This window comes from Papaver somniferum, unplaced genomic scaffold (assembly GCF_003573695.1).
Source record: "Papaver somniferum cultivar HN1 unplaced genomic scaffold, ASM357369v1 unplaced-scaffold_137, whole genome shotgun sequence".
In the NCBI taxonomy this organism is placed as follows: Eukaryota; Viridiplantae; Streptophyta; class Magnoliopsida; order Ranunculales; family Papaveraceae; genus Papaver; species Papaver somniferum.
In genome coordinates this window covers 9,849,636-9,872,531 of record NW_020622934.1, presented here as the reverse complement: position 1 = coordinate 9,872,531, position 22,896 = coordinate 9,849,636, and the positions used below count along the sequence as shown (strand labels likewise).

General features: G+C 35.9%; 2 protein-coding genes and 1 long non-coding RNA gene across 5 annotated transcripts; 1 reads left to right on the top strand and 2 right to left on the bottom strand.

Annotated features, from left to right (window-relative positions):
- Positions 1-7,122: 7,122 nt before the first annotated feature.
- LOC113334568 (putative disease resistance protein RGA4) lies at positions 7,123-9,552 on the bottom strand. The gene is made up of 5 exons (XM_026580796.1): positions 9,482-9,552; positions 8,729-9,396; positions 7,672-8,624; positions 7,318-7,428; positions 7,123-7,161 (listed from the first exon to the last, which is right to left on the bottom strand). Exons 1-5 carry the CDS (start codon positions 9,550-9,552, stop codon positions 7,123-7,125), a joined length of 1,842 nt encoding a protein of 613 aa, XP_026436581.1.
- A 6,189-nt stretch (positions 9,553-15,741) lies between these two features.
- LOC113334567 (putative disease resistance protein RGA4) lies at positions 15,742-17,405 on the bottom strand. The gene is made up of 3 exons (XM_026580795.1): positions 16,818-17,405; positions 16,451-16,660; positions 15,742-16,368 (listed from the first exon to the last, which is right to left on the bottom strand). The coding sequence occupies exons 1-3, from the start codon at positions 17,403-17,405 to the stop codon at positions 15,742-15,744; spliced, it is 1,425 nt and encodes a 474-aa protein (XP_026436580.1).
- Positions 17,406-19,014: 1,609 nt separating this feature from the next.
- LOC113334450 lies at positions 19,015-21,888 on the top strand. 3 transcript variants are annotated; one of them, XR_003352806.1, is made up of 4 exons: positions 19,015-19,429; positions 19,637-19,707; positions 20,382-20,514; positions 21,542-21,888. It is a non-coding gene; the product is annotated as an uncharacterized LOC113334450 (long non-coding RNA). The 3 variants fall into 3 exon arrangements; XR_003352807.1 differs by lacking the exon at positions 21,542-21,888 and adding an exon at positions 20,702-21,207; XR_003352805.1 differs by having other exon boundaries at positions 19,016-19,429; positions 21,569-21,888.
- Positions 21,889-22,896: the final 1,008 nt, after the last annotated feature.

The following is a 22,896-nucleotide window of genomic DNA, read 5'->3' as shown; positions in this document are numbered from 1 at the left end:
TCCACTTTTTTGCGTATTTTTGAGAATCTTAGATACAATTCAATCCCATCGCAGTTGTTAGTGTTACCTGTTTCACTACAAAAAATTTCAAAAATCTTTTTCCAATAAGATTGATTTGGTACACCACCATTCCTTCTTTCTTCTCCCTTCTTTGGATAGCATAGCACAAAATTTTGGCAAAGAGATAAGTTTTTATCCAAAGTAAAGTCGGGTTTATCCTTTGAGTACATTGGATTGAGTTTGTAGGAGTTTTAGTAGAGTTTGTAGGTGTGATTTTGATTTTGAATGGGTGGTTATATGGAGATGGAGTTATTTCAAGTTTAAATAGGTGGTTGAACAGCTAGAACCTTCTATAGATTAGTCTTCAAACGGATCTATTTTTCAAAATTCAAAAAACTAGCCTATTTGAAGTGGTACAAGTTAAATTATAGCGAATTATGGCTAGGAAATGCTAGGTATACCAAGCCGTAATTATGTATGACCTGCAGAGTTGGTGGTCTGCCAGAGTTACGGTTGGGATTCCTGGCCGTAATTCTGATTTTTTACTTTTAGCCAGAATAACGTCTGGGATTCCTGTCCGTGAAAGCAATAACGGCTTGGATATGTAGCCGTTTCTAGGAGCCTTTTTTTTTGGTTTACCAGAGTACTACACGTCTAGGAATGTCCCAACCGTAATCCCTGACGGATGGGTTTCCGAACCGTGCAGAGTATAACGGTTGGGAATTGTCTAGGTCGACCAAGACGTAAATATATTTACGAATATAATTCCAAACCGCGATTTTGACACGGCTTTGATATCTAGCCGTAAACATGACTCGTTGTAGTTCAGAGAATTTAGATCAAACAACGGCTAGGTTTTTCCCAACCGTGAACATGACACGGACGGGTTTCCTAACCACTGGACATTTCACGGCTAGGAGTTCCTAACCGTTGTACGTTTTATGGATATGAAAGTGCTTTTTTGAACATTTATAGGAATTTTCATCTAGGTTTTGTGAAGCAGCGACCTAGCCGAAAATGCCTGGAAAAAAAATGATGTTGTGTTTTTCCTCATTTTTCTTAGGTTAAACACATTGAAAGACTAAAATTAATTCATAAATTCAAAGTTATAAAAATCCATCCATCTCAATCCTTAACCAAACAACAAAAACATTAAAATGTCAAAGGCTAACAAAATATCCATGAAGTAAAATACAAAAACCGAGTAGATTGCCATTCACTTGAGTCCTCCCCCGTGGACTCTTGCAAAAACTCATCCAAATCGTCCGCTGGATCCGGTTCAATAACTTGTTCTACAAATCTAGCCTTTTTACCTCTTGTTCCTTTGCCAGCTTGAGGTGTAGTCTTTTTACCTCCAGCACGTCCACCTCGAGCACTTGTTCCACCTCGACTTTTTCCACCACGAGCAGCAGTTGTTCCAGCAAGACTTCCCTTTTTTCCACCTCGAGTACTTGTTCCACCTTTAACACTTGTTCCAGCACGGCCTCCTTTTTCACCTCGGCCGCTTTTTCCTTGCTTTGATGGAGCTTACTGGCGGCGGGGAGTATCGGAGTCATCGCTAGAAGAAGGAGACCTAGCCCTCTTATTTCTCCTTGATCGGCCATCTTCTTGAGGATATAAACCTCCTGAGTATTATGCCTTGGACTCGATTCCGAAGTTAGCTTAGTTCAGGGATGGTTAACTTCTCTCCCGAATCAATCATACCGGTGATGTTCTTGGACATCCAATTAACTCGTTCAACCTATTTTTCATATCAAATACACTTATTCATAGCTAATCAACAAAAAAAAAAAACATTTATAAACATAATTAGTAGTATACGTACCACCATGTTCTCTCATTATTTTTGTTCATTTATCTCTTCCGCTGATTTTGAACTGTCTTTTACCGCCTTCTTAAAATGTTTTCGCGCCTCGGGATCCATATTTTCCACATAAAGATGAGCCCACTCTGGGAAATCTAGACAAAACCTAGACGAAAAAATAAACACGGCTAGGATTTGTACAAAGTTTCAGACGAAAACATAATTACATATGGGATTATTATCAACGGACCAAGACGTAATTTAAAAACGTCTAGGATGAATAGAAAATCCCAGCCGCAATAAGCATAACGGATGGGAAATTGGTTTATCGACCAAGGCGTAAAAACAATAATGGCTGGGATTTTTTTCCTTCTCATTTCTTACTCATATTACGGATAGGAATACCTAGCCATCTAATAAAATCGTCTAGGTAACTATTATTTACGGTTTGGAAAACCAATTACGGACAGAAAAGAACTAGACGTAACCACTGCCACTGAAACATGCATTTGAACACAGAGACATATACGGCTAGGAAATTCCCAGCCGTGATTAAGTCTTTGCGGATGGGAATATTCTATCTCGTACGCATCGACTACATTACGGCTGGGTATTCAACAATTTCCCATCTGTGAGAATGAAAACGGTTGGGAGTTCTTAGATCTCCCAACCTTGATAAATATAAACGGCTAGGAAACCAACATATCCCTGCCGTGATACATATTTACGGCTGGGAATTAAAGAACTCCCGGCCGTAATCAAATTCTGAAACTGTTTTTTCAGACCTAATTTTTTTGGAAACCAACTGAATAATCAATAAAAATAATGAGTGGGTATTTCAATTCATACCTTATTGCTGTCATATCAGGAGTCTGGGAGGCTGGTGCATCTCCTTCATTAAATTCCTCTTCATTTTCACTTACCATTTCTTTAGTTGAAGTTGGTTTCCCTGCTTCAATCGGAGGTTGATTCAACGAAGACTGACCTAATTTTTCCTTTTCTTTCATGCTTTTATACTAGGAGTTTAATCGACGACAAATTTTTTTTGAATCGACGATTAATCGTTGATTAATGGAGGAGAATGGAAGAAGAATAAGAAAGAAGAAGAAGAAGAAGAAGAAGAAGAAGAAGAGAAGAAAAGGGGCAGAGAAGAAGAAGGGAATGAATAGGAGGGTTTTTTCTTTAATGAATGAATTTCAGTTTTTTTTCAATTAATGATTTTCAGTTTTTTTTTTTTTGGATTAGATTAATCAGTTAATGGAAGGGTAGAAGTGTCTTAAATGAAAATGAATGAGGGTGTTTTTGAACTTTCACATAAATTTGATCTCCCCCTATACCATTTAGTCTCCACATAGCATTTTAAGCCCCCAAAGTCACACCCCCTCAAAGCCCCAATAATAGGATTCTTGCTAAAACACTATGGATAATCTAAGTCTTTTTCTTTTTTCACCAGTATATTCAGATTCTTCATAACTATTTTATCTGGTTTTACTGATGCCATTTTCTTTCTATGCACATGATGGGGTATATTTTTTTTGGGATGGATCTCATACAATTTTGGTTATTCTCGAAGATTTTTTATGTTTTGCTCAACTAAAATCCATTGGTTGATCCATGGTACTTATTTATGTGTTGCGGATGGTCAACTCTACCACTGGATTTTATGTTCTTCTCTAATCTTTTCTCTAGAGAAAGAAAAAAATAAATCCATCAAAAGATGGTTTACAACTTCTATTCCTTTAATGAAATTGTAATCACCAAAATTGGTGTCATCGCAATTTAATTATCTTTATGGTAAATAATTACATGCATGGTTGAAAAACCTATGGTCAATTTAATTTGATATCTTTGTCTGGTAGACAAGGATCATGTGATTTATCCATATGTTTTCGATTTTTTTTTATAAGAAACCATATATCAACCACGAAGTGGATTTTCCCTATCTGATGACTAAGTCGACATTTCTTTTTCTTTTTGTCGATGCAATTTTGATGTATCGTATACACCAACCATATTGGTTTTCTCCATCAATTATGCGGAAGGAGATGTTAAAATTGGCTTTCTAAGAAATTTTAGCCACTATTTTTTTCTCGTAGTTTGACGATAATCGTTTAAACAAACCATTACCGATTATGGTTTTATTTTTCTACTAATAAACCATTGATTTCCAATTCTTACGGGAAAATCATGGATTCCTTAATAACGAAAATGATCTCTTTATTTTCTTAAAAAAAGAATCATATAAGCCAATTGATTTGGTTTTTCCCTATAGATCCTAAAGGGATAAAGTATCGTATCGTGAAATTAACAATTGCAAACACCAACTAAACGAGAAATTGTTGCATTCTTGAGGGAAATTGGGCATTTTTTTTTTCTTTTTCTTTTCCTTATGGTAAATCTCCAAAAAAAATGAAATTGCTCCACTCGTAGTTGGAACACAGTACGATACAAAAGATCAATGGGTGCACCCGACTTGTTAGCCTAAATCATTAATTAGTCCTTGTAGTGACTATATTGATCTCAATATTAATTTCTTTGAATGAAATAAAGTGTCTATAATTTCTTTCTTAGGTGAATGAATATCTCGTCGGCCCTCTAGGTCATTGGAGATTTATATTTTTCTTGCTCTAACCAACGAATCCATGGTTGATTTTAAATTTGTATGTCAAGCAAACTACAACTTTTAAGGACTTTTTTTTTATGACTTTTGAAGTCATTATCTACAGTCCAACTGGTATTGTTAAATTCCAGACATTATTATGAGTATATGTCCTTGATTTAATCGAATAATACTCTACGAAACTTGTTTTTGTATATGAGATGACAATTTCCGCCAGAATCAGGGTAGACTATATGCTATTAGAGGTTGACATTAATTAACTTAAAGGTTATATCACTTCTCTCCCATCATGATCAAATTGAAAAAAGGCCTCCATTAAATAGGCGTGAAAAATCTCATTTAGCTTTCCAATAATCTTATGCCATTTGAAAAGGAAAATCCAATCACATCTAGCATGTACCATTTTTATATAGGCTACAAATATGCGCCAACAGAGTGTATGGTAATATGATTCACATTCTCAAAATTCATATCTCCTGATTTGAACAATAGGAGATTATAACGCTTGTGGGCGCTGGTACCATTAAATTTTGAATTTTTCAAAGTATGCATACATTTGGGAATTATGTGGGATCGCACTAAGCTATAAATTTGTCGAATATTCATTTGTATTATCTTTTGAAATAATAAATGATGGTGGTTGTGAACCCCGAACTCTGTAGAGGAATATCGACATATGTGATTGGTTGGTATACAATCCAATTAGGTTGGATTAATTTCTCGATTGATGCAATTTTGGATCCGAACTTAACACCTTAAACATGCCAAGCCTATTAATTACAGGTTGGTGTAATGATATTGCGTCTTAATATGAGGAACATTTTCGTTGTAAAAGCGATTTGAGGGTTTTATTTTTTTTCTTAAATCCCGGGATTGGTTTAATAATTGTTCTCTTTATATGATGCATTTGGCGTGGTAGTCTTTGAATGACTCGTATGTATCCAGAGACCATATTCGTATTTGTTATCCTTGTCGGATTAAAATTATATTCTGGCAGCCACCTGACTCAATTATCAGGTTTAACAATCCTTTAAGTATTTTTTTAGAAATTTGGTACAAAACCAAAAATCCGGATTAATCAGTTGAAGATATCAACTTTATAGGTCTCTTGAAGGGTCCTTAAAGACACAAAAAATCCATGCTTTAGCAGCATAAATTCTATTTTTTTTCTTCTTTCTTTCTTAAATCTGCAGTTAGAATTATGCTAGCTTAAACTCGTCTTTGAGATAGACTAGAGTTATTATTTTTGATGCTTGCCTTTTCAAAAACTCATATAGTTTGGTTCGCATCCACATTTACGTCAAAAGTTGTACTCTTTTTCCTTCGTTTCAGATTTTATCCTATGTGGTTTTCCTGGCAAGGTTTTAACGAGGCAACATCTTGTTGACATATTTAATTTTTTTCTATTTAAAATGTTGATATTTGTGCTCTTTTTCCTTCGTCCAATTTGTTTTTCCTCCATTGGGTTTTACTGGCAAGGTTTTTAGTGCGGCAATTTAACTCAACATGGTGGTCATCCAAGGGGCAGTTGTATAATTTCGGTTATTTGGTGGATTTCCACCATTAACTAGGTCATTTTGTTAGGCCAAATCAAAATGACAAGACCTTATTAATTTGGATGCCATTACGATCCACATAAGGTATGACCACAAATTCAGTTTTGTTCACTTATGGTAATTTATTTACATCTTGGATCTATGTTGAAGAAACTACATCAACAACTTCTGCAAATCATCTCGGGAAGCTAGCAATCCACGACATAAGTTCTCAATGTGTTGAAGAAGAATATAGACTCCGCAAAGTATTAATCAAAGACAATACTGCTTGTGCAACACAAAAGAAGATTTCATCAACTATCCGACATCTTCATGAAAGCACAATAGTCTTCTGCATTCAAGAATTTCGTTCTTCAAATTGGAAAGTCTCGACTCAAAGATTTGCACGCCAAGATTTGACCGAAGTATTTATCAGGGGGAGCGCCATCATCAAATTAAGGTGCATTCACCGAACTTTATCGCGTTGTACTCTTTTTCCTTAGTCAAGGTTTTGTCCCACTGGGTTTTTCCTTGTCAAGGTTTTAATGAGGCAACATTTGCGTGTCCAACACTATTTCGAGTCTTTACATGCTTATGCAATTTCAGGTTTTTCTCATTTGAGTTTTCCTGGTATATTTGTAATGACTTAGCCACAGTGGTCATCATGGGGAGTGTTATAAACTAAGTTTATTTACTAGGATGCCCTTCACGTCTAAGTTTAGGGTTTACATATCTTGGACACCAAGTCTTCTATCCATATAATATGAATAAGAATCACTCTCTTTTCTCCCTATTTTATTTTCTGTCTCCTTCTCCTTTTACAAGAAAGATTATCATTGTTTTTTAATTGTTATGAAGATCCGGTTAAATATTTTTATTTTAAAATCCACCGAAATATGAAAATTTGAGTATGCGTAAACCTGGCTTAAAGAGATTCAAATTTGTATCGAAAAGAAATAGGCGATAGGATAAGCGGTGTTTTTGTTTGATGAGAGACCGGGAAAATGAAAGAGAGATGCATATCGAAACCAAAAAATGAATCAAGTAAAATAATAAATGTTGTTATATTTCAGCCACAAAAAAACACTAAGAAGAAATTTCCTAGGCAGGAGGATATGAATGTGGATCTCCAATTGTTCCAAGATAAAAGTTCAACGGCCCAACTATAAAATCCACCCAATGTTAGCAGCTTCAGTAACAGCCTGAAATTATATGAAGAATCGGATACAAAGTAAATTAAAAACTGGTTATTGGATTTTTAGAGGAAAGTGAATCAATTAGGTTGATATCTACCAGTACCATTCTGTTGTCAATGTACGGTGAAGTTTATATTCGATTTAGTAAATCTCGAAATTCACCTGAGATGCGATGACACTGACTACACGGTCCATGTAAGTATAGAATGCCACCAATTCCAATGGTTTTGATGTTGCAAATGAGGACGTAGCATAAACAACACTGCAGACCATCTAGACGTACATAAATAGCAAATCCATGAATGACGATACTCACACCTCATATCATCCACCCAAGCCAAAGCTGAAATAAAAACATATCATCATCAGAAGGCAATGGTAGGTAGAGGTAAAACATGTCTGCTGCTATTTATGTACTGATACCATCATTGAGAAGGCAGTCATAAGGTTATAGAATATATAAGCGTATCACTATGGACCAAGCGTATAGAATATGAAAAAAAACTACTTAAATACTTGCATGGTTTTGATATGAGATATCTTTTGAAACTCTTCACCTTCTATGTCTGCACAGCTTTCCTCCAATAGAGGGCAAACATACACAGATAGTTCTTCAAGTGAAGTGAGTGTTTGCATGGTTTCCTTAGAAGGCAGTTGCATCAGATTCTTGCACCCTACAATGTACAATTCTTCAAGTGATGAAAAGTTTCCAAGCCACTCTGGCAACTCCACCAAACCATCACAATTCTTAATTTTCAACTCCCTTAGATTTGTGAGGTATTGAAGTTGGTGAGGCAGAGAACGAAAATTGGACCATCCATGAATTTTCAAGTTACGAAGGGAGATGAGGTGTTGAATACCCTCTGCTTCTTCATTTTCTGCTGGTGATGATGTTGATTCTGGTGTTGAGGCAGAGGCTGAAGATGAATCATCATAAACACTATTACAACAAAGCTCCAGTTCCTCCAGGTTAGGTAGGTATTGAAAATCTTTTAAAGGCTTCCATTTTTCTGAATGATGAATCACCACTTTACGAAGGTAAGTCATTCGACTAAAGTAGAAGTTGCACTCCACTTTATTCAAAAGAAAACCTTGAAATTCAGGGCATCCTTCAACCTTTAACAGTTCCAGACCAGGTTGCAGAATCTGTACTGGTAGAAACTCAAGCCCCGGAATGTTACCAATCTTAACGTTGGTGAGAGAGATTAAGTTTTTTCGCAGCAACGAGCACAGCCCTGTGACGTTGCTGACCTGAACAACCAACTTCTTTAGAGAAGGAAACATCGAAGATGGCATCACTCTCAAGTTTTGACAGAGACTAATTTCCACTTCCTCAAGACAAGGGTAAAAACAAGTTCCTTGCGGAAGTGTAGTTGTTGCTGGTGGCGATGGCTCAATCCATTCTTTCAGATTTTTCATTTCCCATAGAATGAGATTTTTAAACACGGAAGGAGGCCAAGTCCTAAAACCTGTTCACATCTTAAACAATGTTTAAGCTCGATGCCCACCAAACATGGCAATGGCAGTGACAATGAAACACCATTACTTGTCAACCATGATGGTAGCTTCTTACCTAAGAAATTTTCAATAACCAACTCTCTCAAATTAGGATGAGGTTGGAGACCTTCCAACACCACTTGATCACTCAACACCTCTTCCACTGCCCTAATGACTCCATCATGCAACACCTCTACCTCTGCGCCAGTGACTTCATCAGTCAACACATCTTCACCTAGCTCAATGATTTGACCAGTCAACACATCCTCGTCAGTCACCACCTCTACCTCTGCCTCAGTTACTTCTTTGAGATATCTATTTGACCAATGTAGCACCAACTGGCGAATGTTTTGATTCAGTTTTAGATTCCCTCGCCGGGCTTCTTCTGTTCCACCTTTCAAATTTTGTAAGTTCACAATTTCCAATTTCCCTTCAAGGAGATTGAGTTCTCCCAAATCTGCAATACCATCATCATCATCACCAGTGTGCTGCCTCACGGAATATCTTGATAGGGTTTGAAGATTAGTAAGGCGTCCTATACCTCTTAGTGTAGGCGATCCCCCTGATATGAGATGTTTCAGATTCACCCAATTCTTGACTTGTTTAGAAACACCTATAGTCAATGTCTCCAAACTATAGAGGTCGTTATTACATGACTCTGGTAACTCATTGATTCGAGTGTGAGAGAAATCAAGGAATGTTAGTTTACCTAAAACTCCAAAGCCTAGCTGTATTTCTTCAAGACTACAACAACAGTTAAGTATCAACACACTCAAATTATCCAGACCAGTTATAGAGTCAGGTAGCTGTGTCAGACATATCAAGGCACCTTAGACTTTTCAAATCACCAATATTTCTTGGAAGGGCTTCGATGGACCTATTTCCATGAAGATCCAGCATTTCCAAATGGCAGCAATCTGTGATGGACTCGGGTAATGCCTTAATCTTAGTTTCAGAGAGATTTAGACATTTTAAAAGTTTCAAGCCTCCTATTCCTCTTGGTAAGCATTTCAACCCACATAAATTGAGATTCAACGACTGCAAGTTAGTAAGACTAGTGACAGACTCAGGTAGTCCTTCAAGTTGACTATTAGGACATAGATCAAGATGCCTTAAATTTTTTAATGAAAAATGTCTTCAGGAAGTTTCTTGATGGAATGCTGTAGCACCAATGTTTGCAAACTATAAAGAGAAGTGATGGCTTGATTATCAGACAGATCAAGAATCAGAGTTTTTTCCAGGCCTGAAAGGTTAAGGTATCTTAGATGTCTCAACTTAGAAACTGAAGCTGTTGGAAAACGATTAATAAAAAAATAATTTTTTAAAGTTTTAATAAAAAATTATAATTTATTGTTTTATTTTGTGAATGAAACTTTTTAGTCCCACATCGTGGAGTTTCCAATTTTTAGTAGTTTTAAGAAACTATATAAACCTTTTAGTCCCACATCGGGAGTTTTTCTTCTTAAGTTGTATTTGTCAATTATATAAAGAAATTCACTACTTTTGTAAAATCTATGGGAAAGGGGTTGCTCTATATTTTAGAGGGACCCCTAAGGGAAAATATTTTATAGCGGTTTTTAAGCATTCGCGATTTTCCTTAACGGTTTTTTCGGAGTTGCCAAGCTCAAGTTGAGCATCTACTACATATGCTAGTAGTAGGTGTATTAGGGTGTTTTATCCTGGAGATATCCGTCCTGTGAGGGCTATAGCATCACTCTTGAGTGTAGTCGGGCGCTAATGTCTTAAGGACAGCGTGTTGAACACGTGACTCACTCTATTTTCCAAAGTTTTGCCTTGTTGCTGTTGCGGAGATACGGGGAGCTTGTTCGTTTCGTCAAAGCAATCACTTCCATTATAAAGGAGCTAAGTATCAATAACTTTTGCTTATTTGATTTTTCTTTGTTTTTGATTATTGCACCCAACAATCTTAAGACATTATCATTTGTAATAATCGAAAACGATTGATTGGTTTGTGAATCATGGATGTTAATTGTGGAGTGAAAAACAAAAACGAATTTCTGGTCAGATGTAGAGTTTCAATTTTATCTTTTAATCTAGAAGGAATTTCGATGAACCCTTTGGACACAACGTAGTAGACATTCTGATAGTTACCCGCGTAAAATTTCAGAATGTTTAGAGTTGTAAAAGTATTTTTTTGATATTTTACAAAACAGAAAAACGTTTCTGAAAAATTCTGACGAGCAGAAAATTGTTGTTAACTAAATTAATTTTTGTGGGGTAACCATGAGTTTTTTGAAACGCTGATTCAAACGAAGTTTGTATATATAGATGTTATCTTCAAAACTCATATTTTACTTTCTGATTTGGAATTGTGATTTGTGAACAAAGGTGTCATCTCCGAGGGACATGGCTAATAGCCGCATGTGGTTGGAAACAAATCTTCCAAAGATGGCAAAGGTGAGAACATCGAACGCAACTCTAAGCATGGTCTTCATGATAAATGTATATTTCGTAAACCTGAATCCGGAATTACTTTAGTTAAGGGTGAGTGTTATGTTTGTAAAAATTTTGGCCACGCGGCAGTAAATTGTAGACAACATAAAAACCTTAATAAGTAGAAAGTTAATGCTAATTTAGTTGAAACAAACTAGAACGAGTTTGGTGGCATGATGTCGGAAGTTATTTTAATAACCAATGTGATAGACCAGTAGGTGGACTCTGGAGCCACCAAGAATGTTTGTTGAAACAGAGACATGTTCACCTCCTATCATAGGATAGGGGATGTCGAGAAACTCTTATTGAGTAACTCATATGCAATAGAGGTTGCATAAAAGGAAAAGGTCGAGCAGAAGCTCATATCTGTAATATTCTCACATTGAATGAAGTTTTCATGTTCCGAGCATATGCGAAAATCTTGTATCTTGTTCTGTTGTAGATGGAAAAATATTTAAGATCTTAATTGAATCTGGAAAACTTGTTGTAACTAGGCAGTGATTTTTTAAGCAAGAGTTATAGGACTTTGGGTCTATATAAGCTTAACGGAAAAATTGATGATATGAACGTAGTTGATTCTTGTGATATCTTTGTGTGATTGATTGTTTTACGTGGTAGACTTGGAACCGTAAACTTATAAGTCAATGCTTAACTGGCTAGCATAGGCTTCGTACCCAAATTTAGTTTGGATTTTGAACACAAAAGTGAAATCTGTGAAGAATCAAAATATGCTATAAAATCTTTTAGCACAAATGTTCAGAGTAATTCTAAGCCTTTAGAATTAATTCAGTTAGGCCTAGTTGACATGAGTTCAACCCAAAACCACTGTGGTAAAAGATGGTTATAACTTCCGTAGATGATTGTACGAGGTACTATCTTGTATACTTGCTTAGGATAAGGATGACGCCTTAGAAGCCTTAAGATGTATAAACTTGAAGTTGGAAACCAATTAGAAGCCTTGAACATAACAACCGTATCCTTAAGGAGATGATAATTTCCATGTTGATTAGTTCAGGATTACCTGCGGCCTTGTGGGGGGAGGCAGTCCTCTTAACTAGTATATCCTGAATAAAGTACCCTTTTAAGAATCAGATGAAACTCCATATGGTTTATGGAACGGTAGATGACCTTCTTATGAATGTGTCAAAGTGTGGGGGCGTTTGACTAAGATTGTAATTCCTCTTCCTAAAAGAACTAGATTGAAACCAAAAATGTTGATTGTGTTTTCGTATAGGGTATATTGAGTATACTTCTACAAATAGATTTTTGGTTGTGTGTTCTGATTTTTTCTGACATTGGTGTGAATATTATTACGGAATCTAGGGATGCTGAGTTCTTTGAACATGTTTATTCTAAACCTGTACCTCATTAGAGATGTGTTGTTGATCCCCTAGATTTATCTTCAAATAGTCAGAACTTATTTTAAAGGAAGATGAAGTTGATGTTGAGCCTAAGAGAAGTAAAATAATTAGACTTGAGACTTCTTATGAAACCGACTTCATAACATGCCTAGCTTAGTCTGAGCCACAGACTTGTAAAGAAGCCTTAATATCTACTGAAACCCCATTCTGGTAAGAAGCTTCATTTAGTGAAATGGACTCAGTCCGTTGGAACCAGACTTGGGAGCTTGCTAGTTTACCTCCAGGTTGTAAGACCATGGGATGTAAATGAGTCTTTAAGAGGAAACGATAGGTAGATGAAACTGTGGAAAAAATTAAGCTAAGTTGGTAGCTAAAGGCTATAAACTAAAAGAAGGTGTAGATTTCCTTGATTCTAATTCAATTGTGACGGAAATTACTTCCGTTGAGATACTAATTGTTATTGCTGCCATAAAGAACGTAGAGATACATCAGATGGATGTTAAGACAGCTTTTTCTAAAACCGTGAATTAGGTAAAGAAATTTACATAGATCAACCTGAAGACTTTGTAGTGAAAGGTTGTGAATACAAAGTTTGTAATTTGAAAAATCTTTGTATGGTTTTCAAATAAGCACGTAAACAGTGACATGGAAAATTTAATCATGTGATAATGGATAGTGGATTTAAATTAATGAATCTGACAAGTATGTCTACAAGTAACTTGTTAAGGATGTCTGTGTAATTGTATGCTTGTATGTTGATGATATGCTTGATACAAACATAGATGTGATCAATTCCACTAAAAACATGCACTGAATGAGAACATTGACTTGAAAGACTTGGGCCCTTTTGATGTAATCTTAGGGATGAGGATTAGAAGATAATCAAACATTTATAAGTCTTAGTCGTTCTCATTATGTTGAGTTGTGCTTAAGAGATACAATCAGTCTGATTGTAAACCTGCTTGTACTTCGTACGATTATTCTTGTAGTCTCAAGAAAAATAAGGGTAGTGGAGTATCTTAACTTGAATACTCAAAAGTTATAGGATGTCTGATGAATTTAATGAACTGTAAGAGTCCAGACATTGCCTATATTGTGAGTAAGTTAAGTGGATATAATTGTAGTCCAGAGCAAGAGAATTCAGATGCACTGAGTAGAGTATTATGGTACCTAAAATACTCTTTTGATTTATGAAAGGTATCTTGTTGTCCTTGGGACTTTATGATGCAAACTGGATAGTTGACTCAGAGGAGTCTAAGTCTACGAGTGGATATGGTTTCACTCTAACATGTGGGTTTGTTGTTGGAAGATTTCCAAACAAACATATCGCTCAATTCATTATGGAATCTGAGAGTATTGCGTTAGATAAAGCATGAGAGGGGGCCGAGTGCCTAAGATGATTTTTAGAAGACATTCCTCTTTGGCATAGGCCTGTGCCAGCTATATCTATACATTGTGTTAGCCAAGCTATAATAGTTAAAGCTAAGAAATAACTAATCTCAATCGGCGTTATTTCCATTGATTGGATAAAGTCCAAGGAGAATATCGCGCAATCTTTGACGAAAGGTTTGTACAAAGAGATAGTTAAAAATGCATCGAGGGGGTTGGGGCTTAAGCTCATATATTAAACTTGCCATGAAGGATACTCAACCTTGCTGACTGGAGATCCCATGATCAAGGTTTCGAATGAGACAACTAATTTGTGGTGGGTAAAGGTAAACACTATCAGAGATTTTCATTCTCTGTCCCTTCCCTATGGTGTAGACGTGATAGTGTGACTGCATGTGGAGGATGACTTTTTAATAAGTCTTAATGAGTTCTATAGTTTCAATTTAAGATTGAAGTGGGGTGTAGCAGTAACACTCTTTATGGAAACTCACCTATCTGAATGAGGAAGTGGGTCGCTTCCTGTGAGAATATGAGCTGATTCTCTAGAGCATTCTGAGAAACAGGATACGTCCAGGGCCAAAACGGACAAAACGGCACGAGCTTGGCAGCAATCTTGGAGATATCACCCGTGGTTGTTATCACGAATTACATCAAATGCTAGCAGTTCAAGACATAGTTCACTGTCTCTAGCAAGTAATTCTGGTAATATCTCACTAAGCAAAGGTTCAAGACCTCATGGACACCTCTGCCTAAAATGGTATTTCCTGCGTTTTTTATGTGATTTTCATTTTGATGGTTTTGGTATTACTGGAACTTAGGACCTAAAGGTCACTAAGGGTTCACTAGTTCATGCTTTTTCACTTTGGTGAAAGATACCTATAGTCTCACCATGTGAGAATTAAAGATGAAAGCTCTCAATACTATTATGATTTATGCAATCCATAGTATGACCCTGGGGTCAACACACTTTTGTGTGAGGGAGAGGACGTAGAAATGACTAGTATGATTTCAACACTTGCACGATCAGTCTGTTTGGATCGTGAGGTTGGGATGTTTATTTACCAAGATCTATCTGTGTTTTCATGTTTTATTGAGTTTTCATTCATGTGGGGGATTGTTGGAAAACGATTAATAAAAAAATAATTTTTTAAAGTTTTAATAAAAAATTATAATTTATTGTTTTATTTTGTGAATGAAACTTTTTAGTCCCACATCGTGGAGTTTCCAATTTTTAGTAGTTTTAAGAAACTATATAAACCTTTTAGTCCCACATCGGGAGTTTTTCTTCTTAAGTTGTATTTGTCAATTATATAAAGAAATTCACTACTTTTGTAAAATCTATGGGAAAGGGGTTGCTCTATATTTTAGAGGGACCCCTAAGGGAAAATATTTTATAGCGGTTTTTAAGCATTCGCGATTTTCCTTAACGGTTTTTTCGGAGTTGCCAAGCTCAAGTTGAGCATCTACTACATATGCTAGTAGTAGGTGTATTAGGGTGTTTTATCCTGGAGATATCCGTCCTGTGAGGGCTATAGCATCACTCTTGAGTGTAGTCGGGCGCTAATGTCTTAAGGACAGCGTGTTGAACACGTGACTCACTCTATTTTCCAAAGTTTTTCCTTGTTGCTGTTGCGGAGATACGGGGAGCTTGTTCGTTTCGTCAAAGCAATCACTTCCATTATAAAGGAGCTAAGTATCAATAACTTTTGCTTATTTGATTTTTCTTTGTTTTTGATTATTGCACCCAACAGAAGCTAGGCACTTTTGGATATTGGAGCCAAACATCACGTATAAAACCCGCAAGTGCCTATTAGCTAAGAACATCTCAACTTGAATATCACGGCAGTATCCTTGAACGGCAATAATTGTGCGTAACTTCGGTGCATTATCCAATGACTTTTGGAACAGTGGAGAGATTTCCTGCATCAAAAGCCACCTGTATACGACAAGCTTTTGAATTATACTCCAACTCACTTGTCTTCCATACTGAGCATTCGTGATTCTCAATCATTGTACTTGCAAGATCATGTATTAGATCATGCATCTTAAATGTCTCTATTTCTCCATGGTTATCCTTTTTTACATCTTGTAAAAACGAGCTCTGCAACAAATGGTTGAAACATTCATTTCCAGTATTCTCCATTGTATTTTTATTTCCTTCGCCAGATTTTTTAAGCAATCCTTCAGCCATCCATAGATAGATCAAAGTATTTCTTGAAATTTCAGAATCCTTAGGAAACACACAACAATAGGAAAAACATCGCCTTAATTGCATTGATAAATTATCATAACTGAGCTTCAATATCAGTATGATTTTACTTTGACTTTCTGGCATCTTGAAAACCTCATTTGCTTTGATCGACTCCCAGCCTCCTACTGTACTCTTTGTGTGCATAAGACTTCCAAGAGTTCTTGCAACAAGTGGTAAACCACCACATTTTATCGCTATATCTTTTCCAATTTCAACCACTCTCGAAGTCTCTTTCGCACCACCAGCAGCAAATGCTTTTTTCTTGATGATAGACCAACATTCATCAACCGTTAGTCGTTGCAAATAGTAGGGACTAATTGTCCCAATGGACCGTTGATACAACTTGATCTTTACGAGTGGTGACTAAGATCTTGCTTCCATCAGCGCCGACTGTTAACACACTTGTAAGCGTCTCCCACCTGTCTTTATCTTCGTGCCAGAGATCATCCAATACTAGCAAGAACTTCTTGCCACTCAGATTGGCATGTAGTTCACGAACCATCACCTGTATGCTTGATGAATTATCACACTTTTTATTACATCCAGTTATGACCTGATCAATAATTTCTTTTACAATGTTTTTGACATCGAAGTTTTCAGATACGCAGACCCAAATAATTTGCTCAAAACAGCTAAGGACGGACTCATGTTTACAGACAAATTGAGCCAGGGTGGTTTTCCCCAGTCCCCTCCATACCAACTATGAATACAACAGGGAGCTTTTCAGAATGAGATGATGTGCCTGTCAAAAGTTCTACAATTCTTAACATATCATCATCCCTCCCAATGAATTTTGATGGATCGTCAACAAAACTCATGGTCTCTCGGATATCTTCAGTACTTAGACAGCAAGCAGTAGTAGTACTATTTGGGAACTGAAACATAATTTTATTCTTAAGAATATCTTCTAACCTTCTATTGATATCTTTGATTTTGCTAGCGGTCTTCAAACGAAATATAAGTGGATTATTGAAAGATATTGAAAAGCAATCACGTAACTTCTTTTCCAAGCCTTTGATTTGATCTTTACGCATGATTTGATATGAGAAATCATCCAAAGCATCATCAACGTCGTAAGCTATGTCTCTGAGATCTTTCAACCATTCTCTCACAGACTTATCCGTTATTTGTTGTTTCTCAGCTTCCTCCATTACTGCTTGAATCTTCACCAAGGTCTTTTCAAGTTTTTTCAGTTCATTTTTGAAACCCCAAGCCAGATTAATGTTTTGAGTTATGGCTGGAGCCAACACCTCCAAGAGCTCAGTTACAACATTAGTAATAATTCCATCATAAGCCATACTAGATTGATAATTATGATATCAAGAAGAAGATTAAGTAGTATAATATCAAGAAGAAGATAATTATGATCAGCTATAGTTAACTAGCAGAATGTAATCAAGATTGAATGAAAAAGATGAGAGCCAAGTAAAGAGTCAAGACCCTATAGCATGGGGTAAACAGTATACCACACAAGTCAAGGGTCAAGACCGAAAGCTAAAGCCAAATGCCAAAGTAGTGGAGAGTATCCCCTATTCAAAAGGACCACAACTTCTCTAGAAAAAAAAAGATGTCTTTTTCAAACAGCAATAAATAAGTCTTTAGCAATCTATGCAAGGTAAAGTCTTTAGTAATCTTTATAATCACCAACCTAGGTCTCGTCTAATCTAACTGTGCTCTTCCTTTTAGGTGCTCATGAAAATGCTTACCTACTAGTGCTGAGGCCTAATCACATAAATAGCTTATAAGCTGTGAGGTCTAAGGGTATCACACGCTTTCTTTGAAGGTTCCTAAAATTCTACATGGAAACTGAACAATGAGTTGGCAACCACAGTGGTTCCCTCTTGGAAGATTTGTTGAAATCAGATAATAGTTGAACTAATGTATAACCATCGAGTTAAACGTTCATAACTACTACTGCATGAAATTTCAAACATAGTAGTTCGACTGCAAGTGTGGTCATGAAAACCTATTTTCAAACATCATAACTGCAGCCAATAAAAAATGTAATGCCGATATATTTCTTGTATACCCTATGGGAGCTCCGTTAGATATTGAGTAACTTTCTCACCAACGTCAATGAACTTAGTATTTGCGAGTAGTGAAACAAACTTTATGATATCTTTCTAAACCCTACTGATAGAAAAATTGTTAGAGACAAAAACTCATATTCTTGGTTCAATGAGTTCCGTAAGCAAGTTATCCCAACATCATCGGCACTACATGATAATATCGTTAACATGTCTACTAGTTCTTTTTTAATCATTCTCCCTTCCAGAAATTTGTAAAACCTCTTGAATACAAGACAGTGGTTGCTTTGATCATCAATTTAGTTCTAATGCGAAACTTAATGTTACTTATGGCAGAGTTATCTAATGTACAAGTTATATTTGAATCTACAGGCCATCTTGAAAGGAAGTCAAGTTTGAGGTTGAAAATCAAGTCGTGTACCTTGTGTGTGACTTTCTTCGTATCAGTGCAGCAAAAGGTATCATATAGTCATGACACCTTCAAGTCTTTCACAACCAAACTCTCAAAGCTTTACGTTTTGTCCATGCTTTGTCTCAGCATCCTTTGTTGTAAAGCAATCATCACCAAGGTCGTCTATAGTACTTCCTGCTCATCTTTGAGATACCTTGAATCAGATGGATATCTAGCTCATCTTTGAGATACCTTGAATCAGATGGATATCTAGACATAAGTAATCTGATGAAGGAAAAAGATCGATAAACGGGATTACTCAAGAAACAATTAAAGTCGGACCTTTTACCAAACAAATCCAGTGCATCACTAATATTTAACATAACTTAAACAATACTTTAACCCAAAATGGTAATTCACGGAAACCCTTATCATACTATAAATATATCCTCTCCAAATATAAGCCCGTTTAGATCCATTAATATTTTTTGTTCTTTCCATATTTACCCTCCCTGCACAGTACACTGTCGATTAAATCAATCATATTCATTTTTCTTTTGAAAACCAAATTCTCTCACTCTCTCCAACGACAGCCACCACCAGCACTACCACCTCCTCCGTCATCACCTCTGCCGCAGATAGATTTAGGAACACCTCCTCCGCCATCACCTCCGCAACTGCAAATAAATTAATGAATCAATCGATAACCCCAAAAATCAGATGTACCTGTTGATTCAGATTCATATCCCATATTCGATCTCAGAATTCAATTTTCTGGTTCGATTTTGATTTTGTTCTTCCCTTTGTCTTCAAAAACATCAGAAAAATTAGGTTTAAAAAGTCGATTTTGAAGATCCAGATTTCTAACCTTCAACAACATGCAACGTAGAAGATTCGGTGAAAGGTAAACAACATAAATGAGTTTGTGATTTCGTGTAATTTCTATTTTTGTAGGGTTTTGAAACTAATTTTGCTAAATCATACTATCATCTTCACTATATTTGTTTCGAAAGTTGTTTGATTATTTTGAATATTGATTTAATTTTGTTTTTTACTGATAAAGAAGATGGATCTCAAGTTGTTATTGTTGTTGTGATACATGAACATGAAGTGTTTCTGTGGTGGCGATGGAATAGGCGAAAGAAGAAGTGTAGGTGGTGGAATTTGATTTTCTGACTCACGGTAATGAAGCTCAATCTCAAATCTATGTATTGTCTTTTTTATCTCAGGTGGGTGATTTGGTTTGGTATGGTTTTTAGTATCCTTAGAAATGGTGAAGATACCAAACATGTTTTCTGAAAAGTGGTATCCTAGTGGTAGACTCAGTGATTGACTGGATCATGATATTATTCACAAGTATTTCTCAATAGTGAGTGCAAGGTTGTTGATTTTTAGAGGAAGATCATTGGAAATTCCCTAGTACAGGTGATCTTGAGACTATTAGCATATGTTCTTAGCTTGATCTAGTTGAATTTCAGAGATGTAGCTAAGCAAGAGTAGAAAAAAATGAAAACTACTATGATCCTTTTCTATTTGGAGGCGGAGACCCAATTTCCGCGTAAACAGTGCGATACTGCGAGGAATAGATTAAATTTCTATGGAACTGAATTGTCTGGTTAGAACTGGATTTGATAGGAGGCATTATTTAATCAACAAATCAGTATTGTTTAATTTTTATTATATTTTTGCATGATCACAAGTCGTATATAATGATGCAAAAATAAATAGGTATGATCAGGATATGGTTGCTGAAGAACTATTAGATTATATAGTTGTCACATGTCCTTGGCTTTAACAACTAGGTTCAATTTCATTGATATTCCTCTTTTAACTTATGTTTTGGCTGTTGTTGATAGGCACCAACTATCTCAGCTCCTTGAGGAGCCGCGTCATTCATATACATCTGAACATAAATAGTTAGTTAAGAGGATCCTCTGTTCTCCTCTCTGCATTTCCGCCATCAACTAGATTCAGTTGTTGTTCGTTGAGGTATTACTAAATTTTCTATTACAAAATCCAATTATTTAAAACATATTAATTACTTTTTCACATCATCCCGCTTACACTAAGAAATTTACTTAATCAAATATAATAGAACATACCCCTTTAGTTTTGTTTGTCTAATAATGTGCGTATGACATTCTTTACTAATTAAGATGCTTGATGTTTGTTGTAGTCTGGACTTATGTGACTTCGATTGGTCATTTGACATATATCCCAGAAAAACAAACCACTAGCTAACAGAATGTGGAAGTTGTGATTTTGGACTACTGCTTACAATTTTACAACTTAGTTGTCACGTGTCCTTGGCTTTAAACCTTGGTGAAAAGGATAGTAAATGACAATTAATTTTATTTATTTTACACTTGAACTGTGAAAACATCATGGTATGTATATTTAAAGGAACTGGAATCTTTGGTGTAATGGTATCACAACTGACTCCACGCCAGAAGATGCGTGTTCGATTTACGTCAGATTCATTAATTTTATTACATCAATTTTTGGGATCAACTTTGATTGTTGACACTAGATTTTGGGGTCAACTATGGTTGTTGATACCATACTTTAGGATCAATTTTGGTTGTTGATACCATAAATAATCTGAAGATTTTCTGAATTTTTAATTTTTGGGATCAATTTCGGTTGTTGACAATATATTATTTATTTATTTTATTTTCTGATTTTTGTTTGGGGATCAACTTCGGTTGTTGATACCATATTTTGGGGATCAACTTCGGTTGTTGACACCATTTTTTTTTCTCTTATTTTCTGATTTTTTGCTTTTGGGATCAATTTCTGTTGTTGACACCATATATATATATATATATATATATATATAGATATATATATATATATATTTTTGTTTTTGGGATCAAGTTTAGTTGCTAACACCATATTGTTATAAAAAAAAATCTGATTTTTGTTTTGGGATTAACTTCGATTGTTGACACCATATTTTAGGGATCAACTTCGGTTGTTGACACTATAATTTTTTTTCTCCTGATTTTGTTTTGAGATCAACTTTGGCTGTTGATACAACCAGCGGTGGCAGGGTGGTGGCGGTGGCGGCAGAGGCAGCGACGGTGGTGAACTGGCGGTGATGGTGGTGGTGGTGGTGGTTGGTAGGTGGTGGTCCTTGAGCGGTGGTGATGGAATTGTGGTTGAGTGTTGGTGGTGATGGTGGTGGTGGATTTATGGTGGTGCTAGTGGTGGTGGAATGGTGGTGGTGGCGGCGGTGAATTTGTCGAGAAATTTTTTTATTTATTTTGAAGAAAAAAAAGTATTATATAAGTGAGGATATTAAGGTAATCTATTTTTAAATGGATAAGGTTATTAAATGATAAGAGTATATTTATTGTTGCATACCGGATATTTATTGGGTATCAAAACTAGGGATATATAATTAATATACCCCAAAGTCAAATCAGCTCAAACAATACCAGATTCTGCGTAGCAATCCTAAGCTGCTGACACAAACTTCTTTTGAATTACTAAAAGACCTCCGGAAGTTTTAACAAAGATGCTAGAACTGAAATACACAACCCAAACTCCCAATCTTCTTTTAACATGACTAACAAAAAAATGAAGAGCAAATCCAAGAGTTATAGAAAAAGGAAAGCAACCAAAGGAAATATAACCTAACACCATTCCAGCTGCAGCACGTTTTTCTTAATCAGTGGATCATGTCGGACCCCAACCAGAGGATGATAACAAACAATTCTACTTTTACATAAAAAAAAAAAAACATATACAACGTCAGATAGGTCAGACTATTTTTAATTATCATCAGGCCGACCACCAACATACTTCCAAGATTGATTTGTGTAGGTATCATCTAAGGAACTATTAAATTCTCAATCCGCATTTGTCAGCTACAAGTTTGATAAGCATCGATCACTAGGTACCATGCATGGTTATTTTCTTTAACGATTCTGAGATCTCATCCCTAGTTTGTGATAATCACATGCATGGTTTACTTTGTGAAATCATCCTGTAAATAGAACTTCGGTGCATACAAATACAAATAATCACAAGTCATAAATCATGACTGATATACATGGTCCGCTTTCTCTAATCATGTGTTAGACGAATTTCACTAATAGATTCGCATCTGTAACATTTCACTACTGAACAATAGAAGAGCTCTAAGAAACAATATGTATGCAATCATTCCAGAGGTGGATTTTTAAGGAATTCTAATGGACAAGAGAGTCGCATCTGTGTGATTGGTGTAAGGCTTAGCGACGGGAATAACATCAAGGTGTAAATGCAGCTGTTAAAGAACCAATGAAAACAGAAGTACCTGAAATACTGATCTATACCATTGTAGTGTAGTTGCAAACTGATAGGAGTGATTCCTTGGATATCATT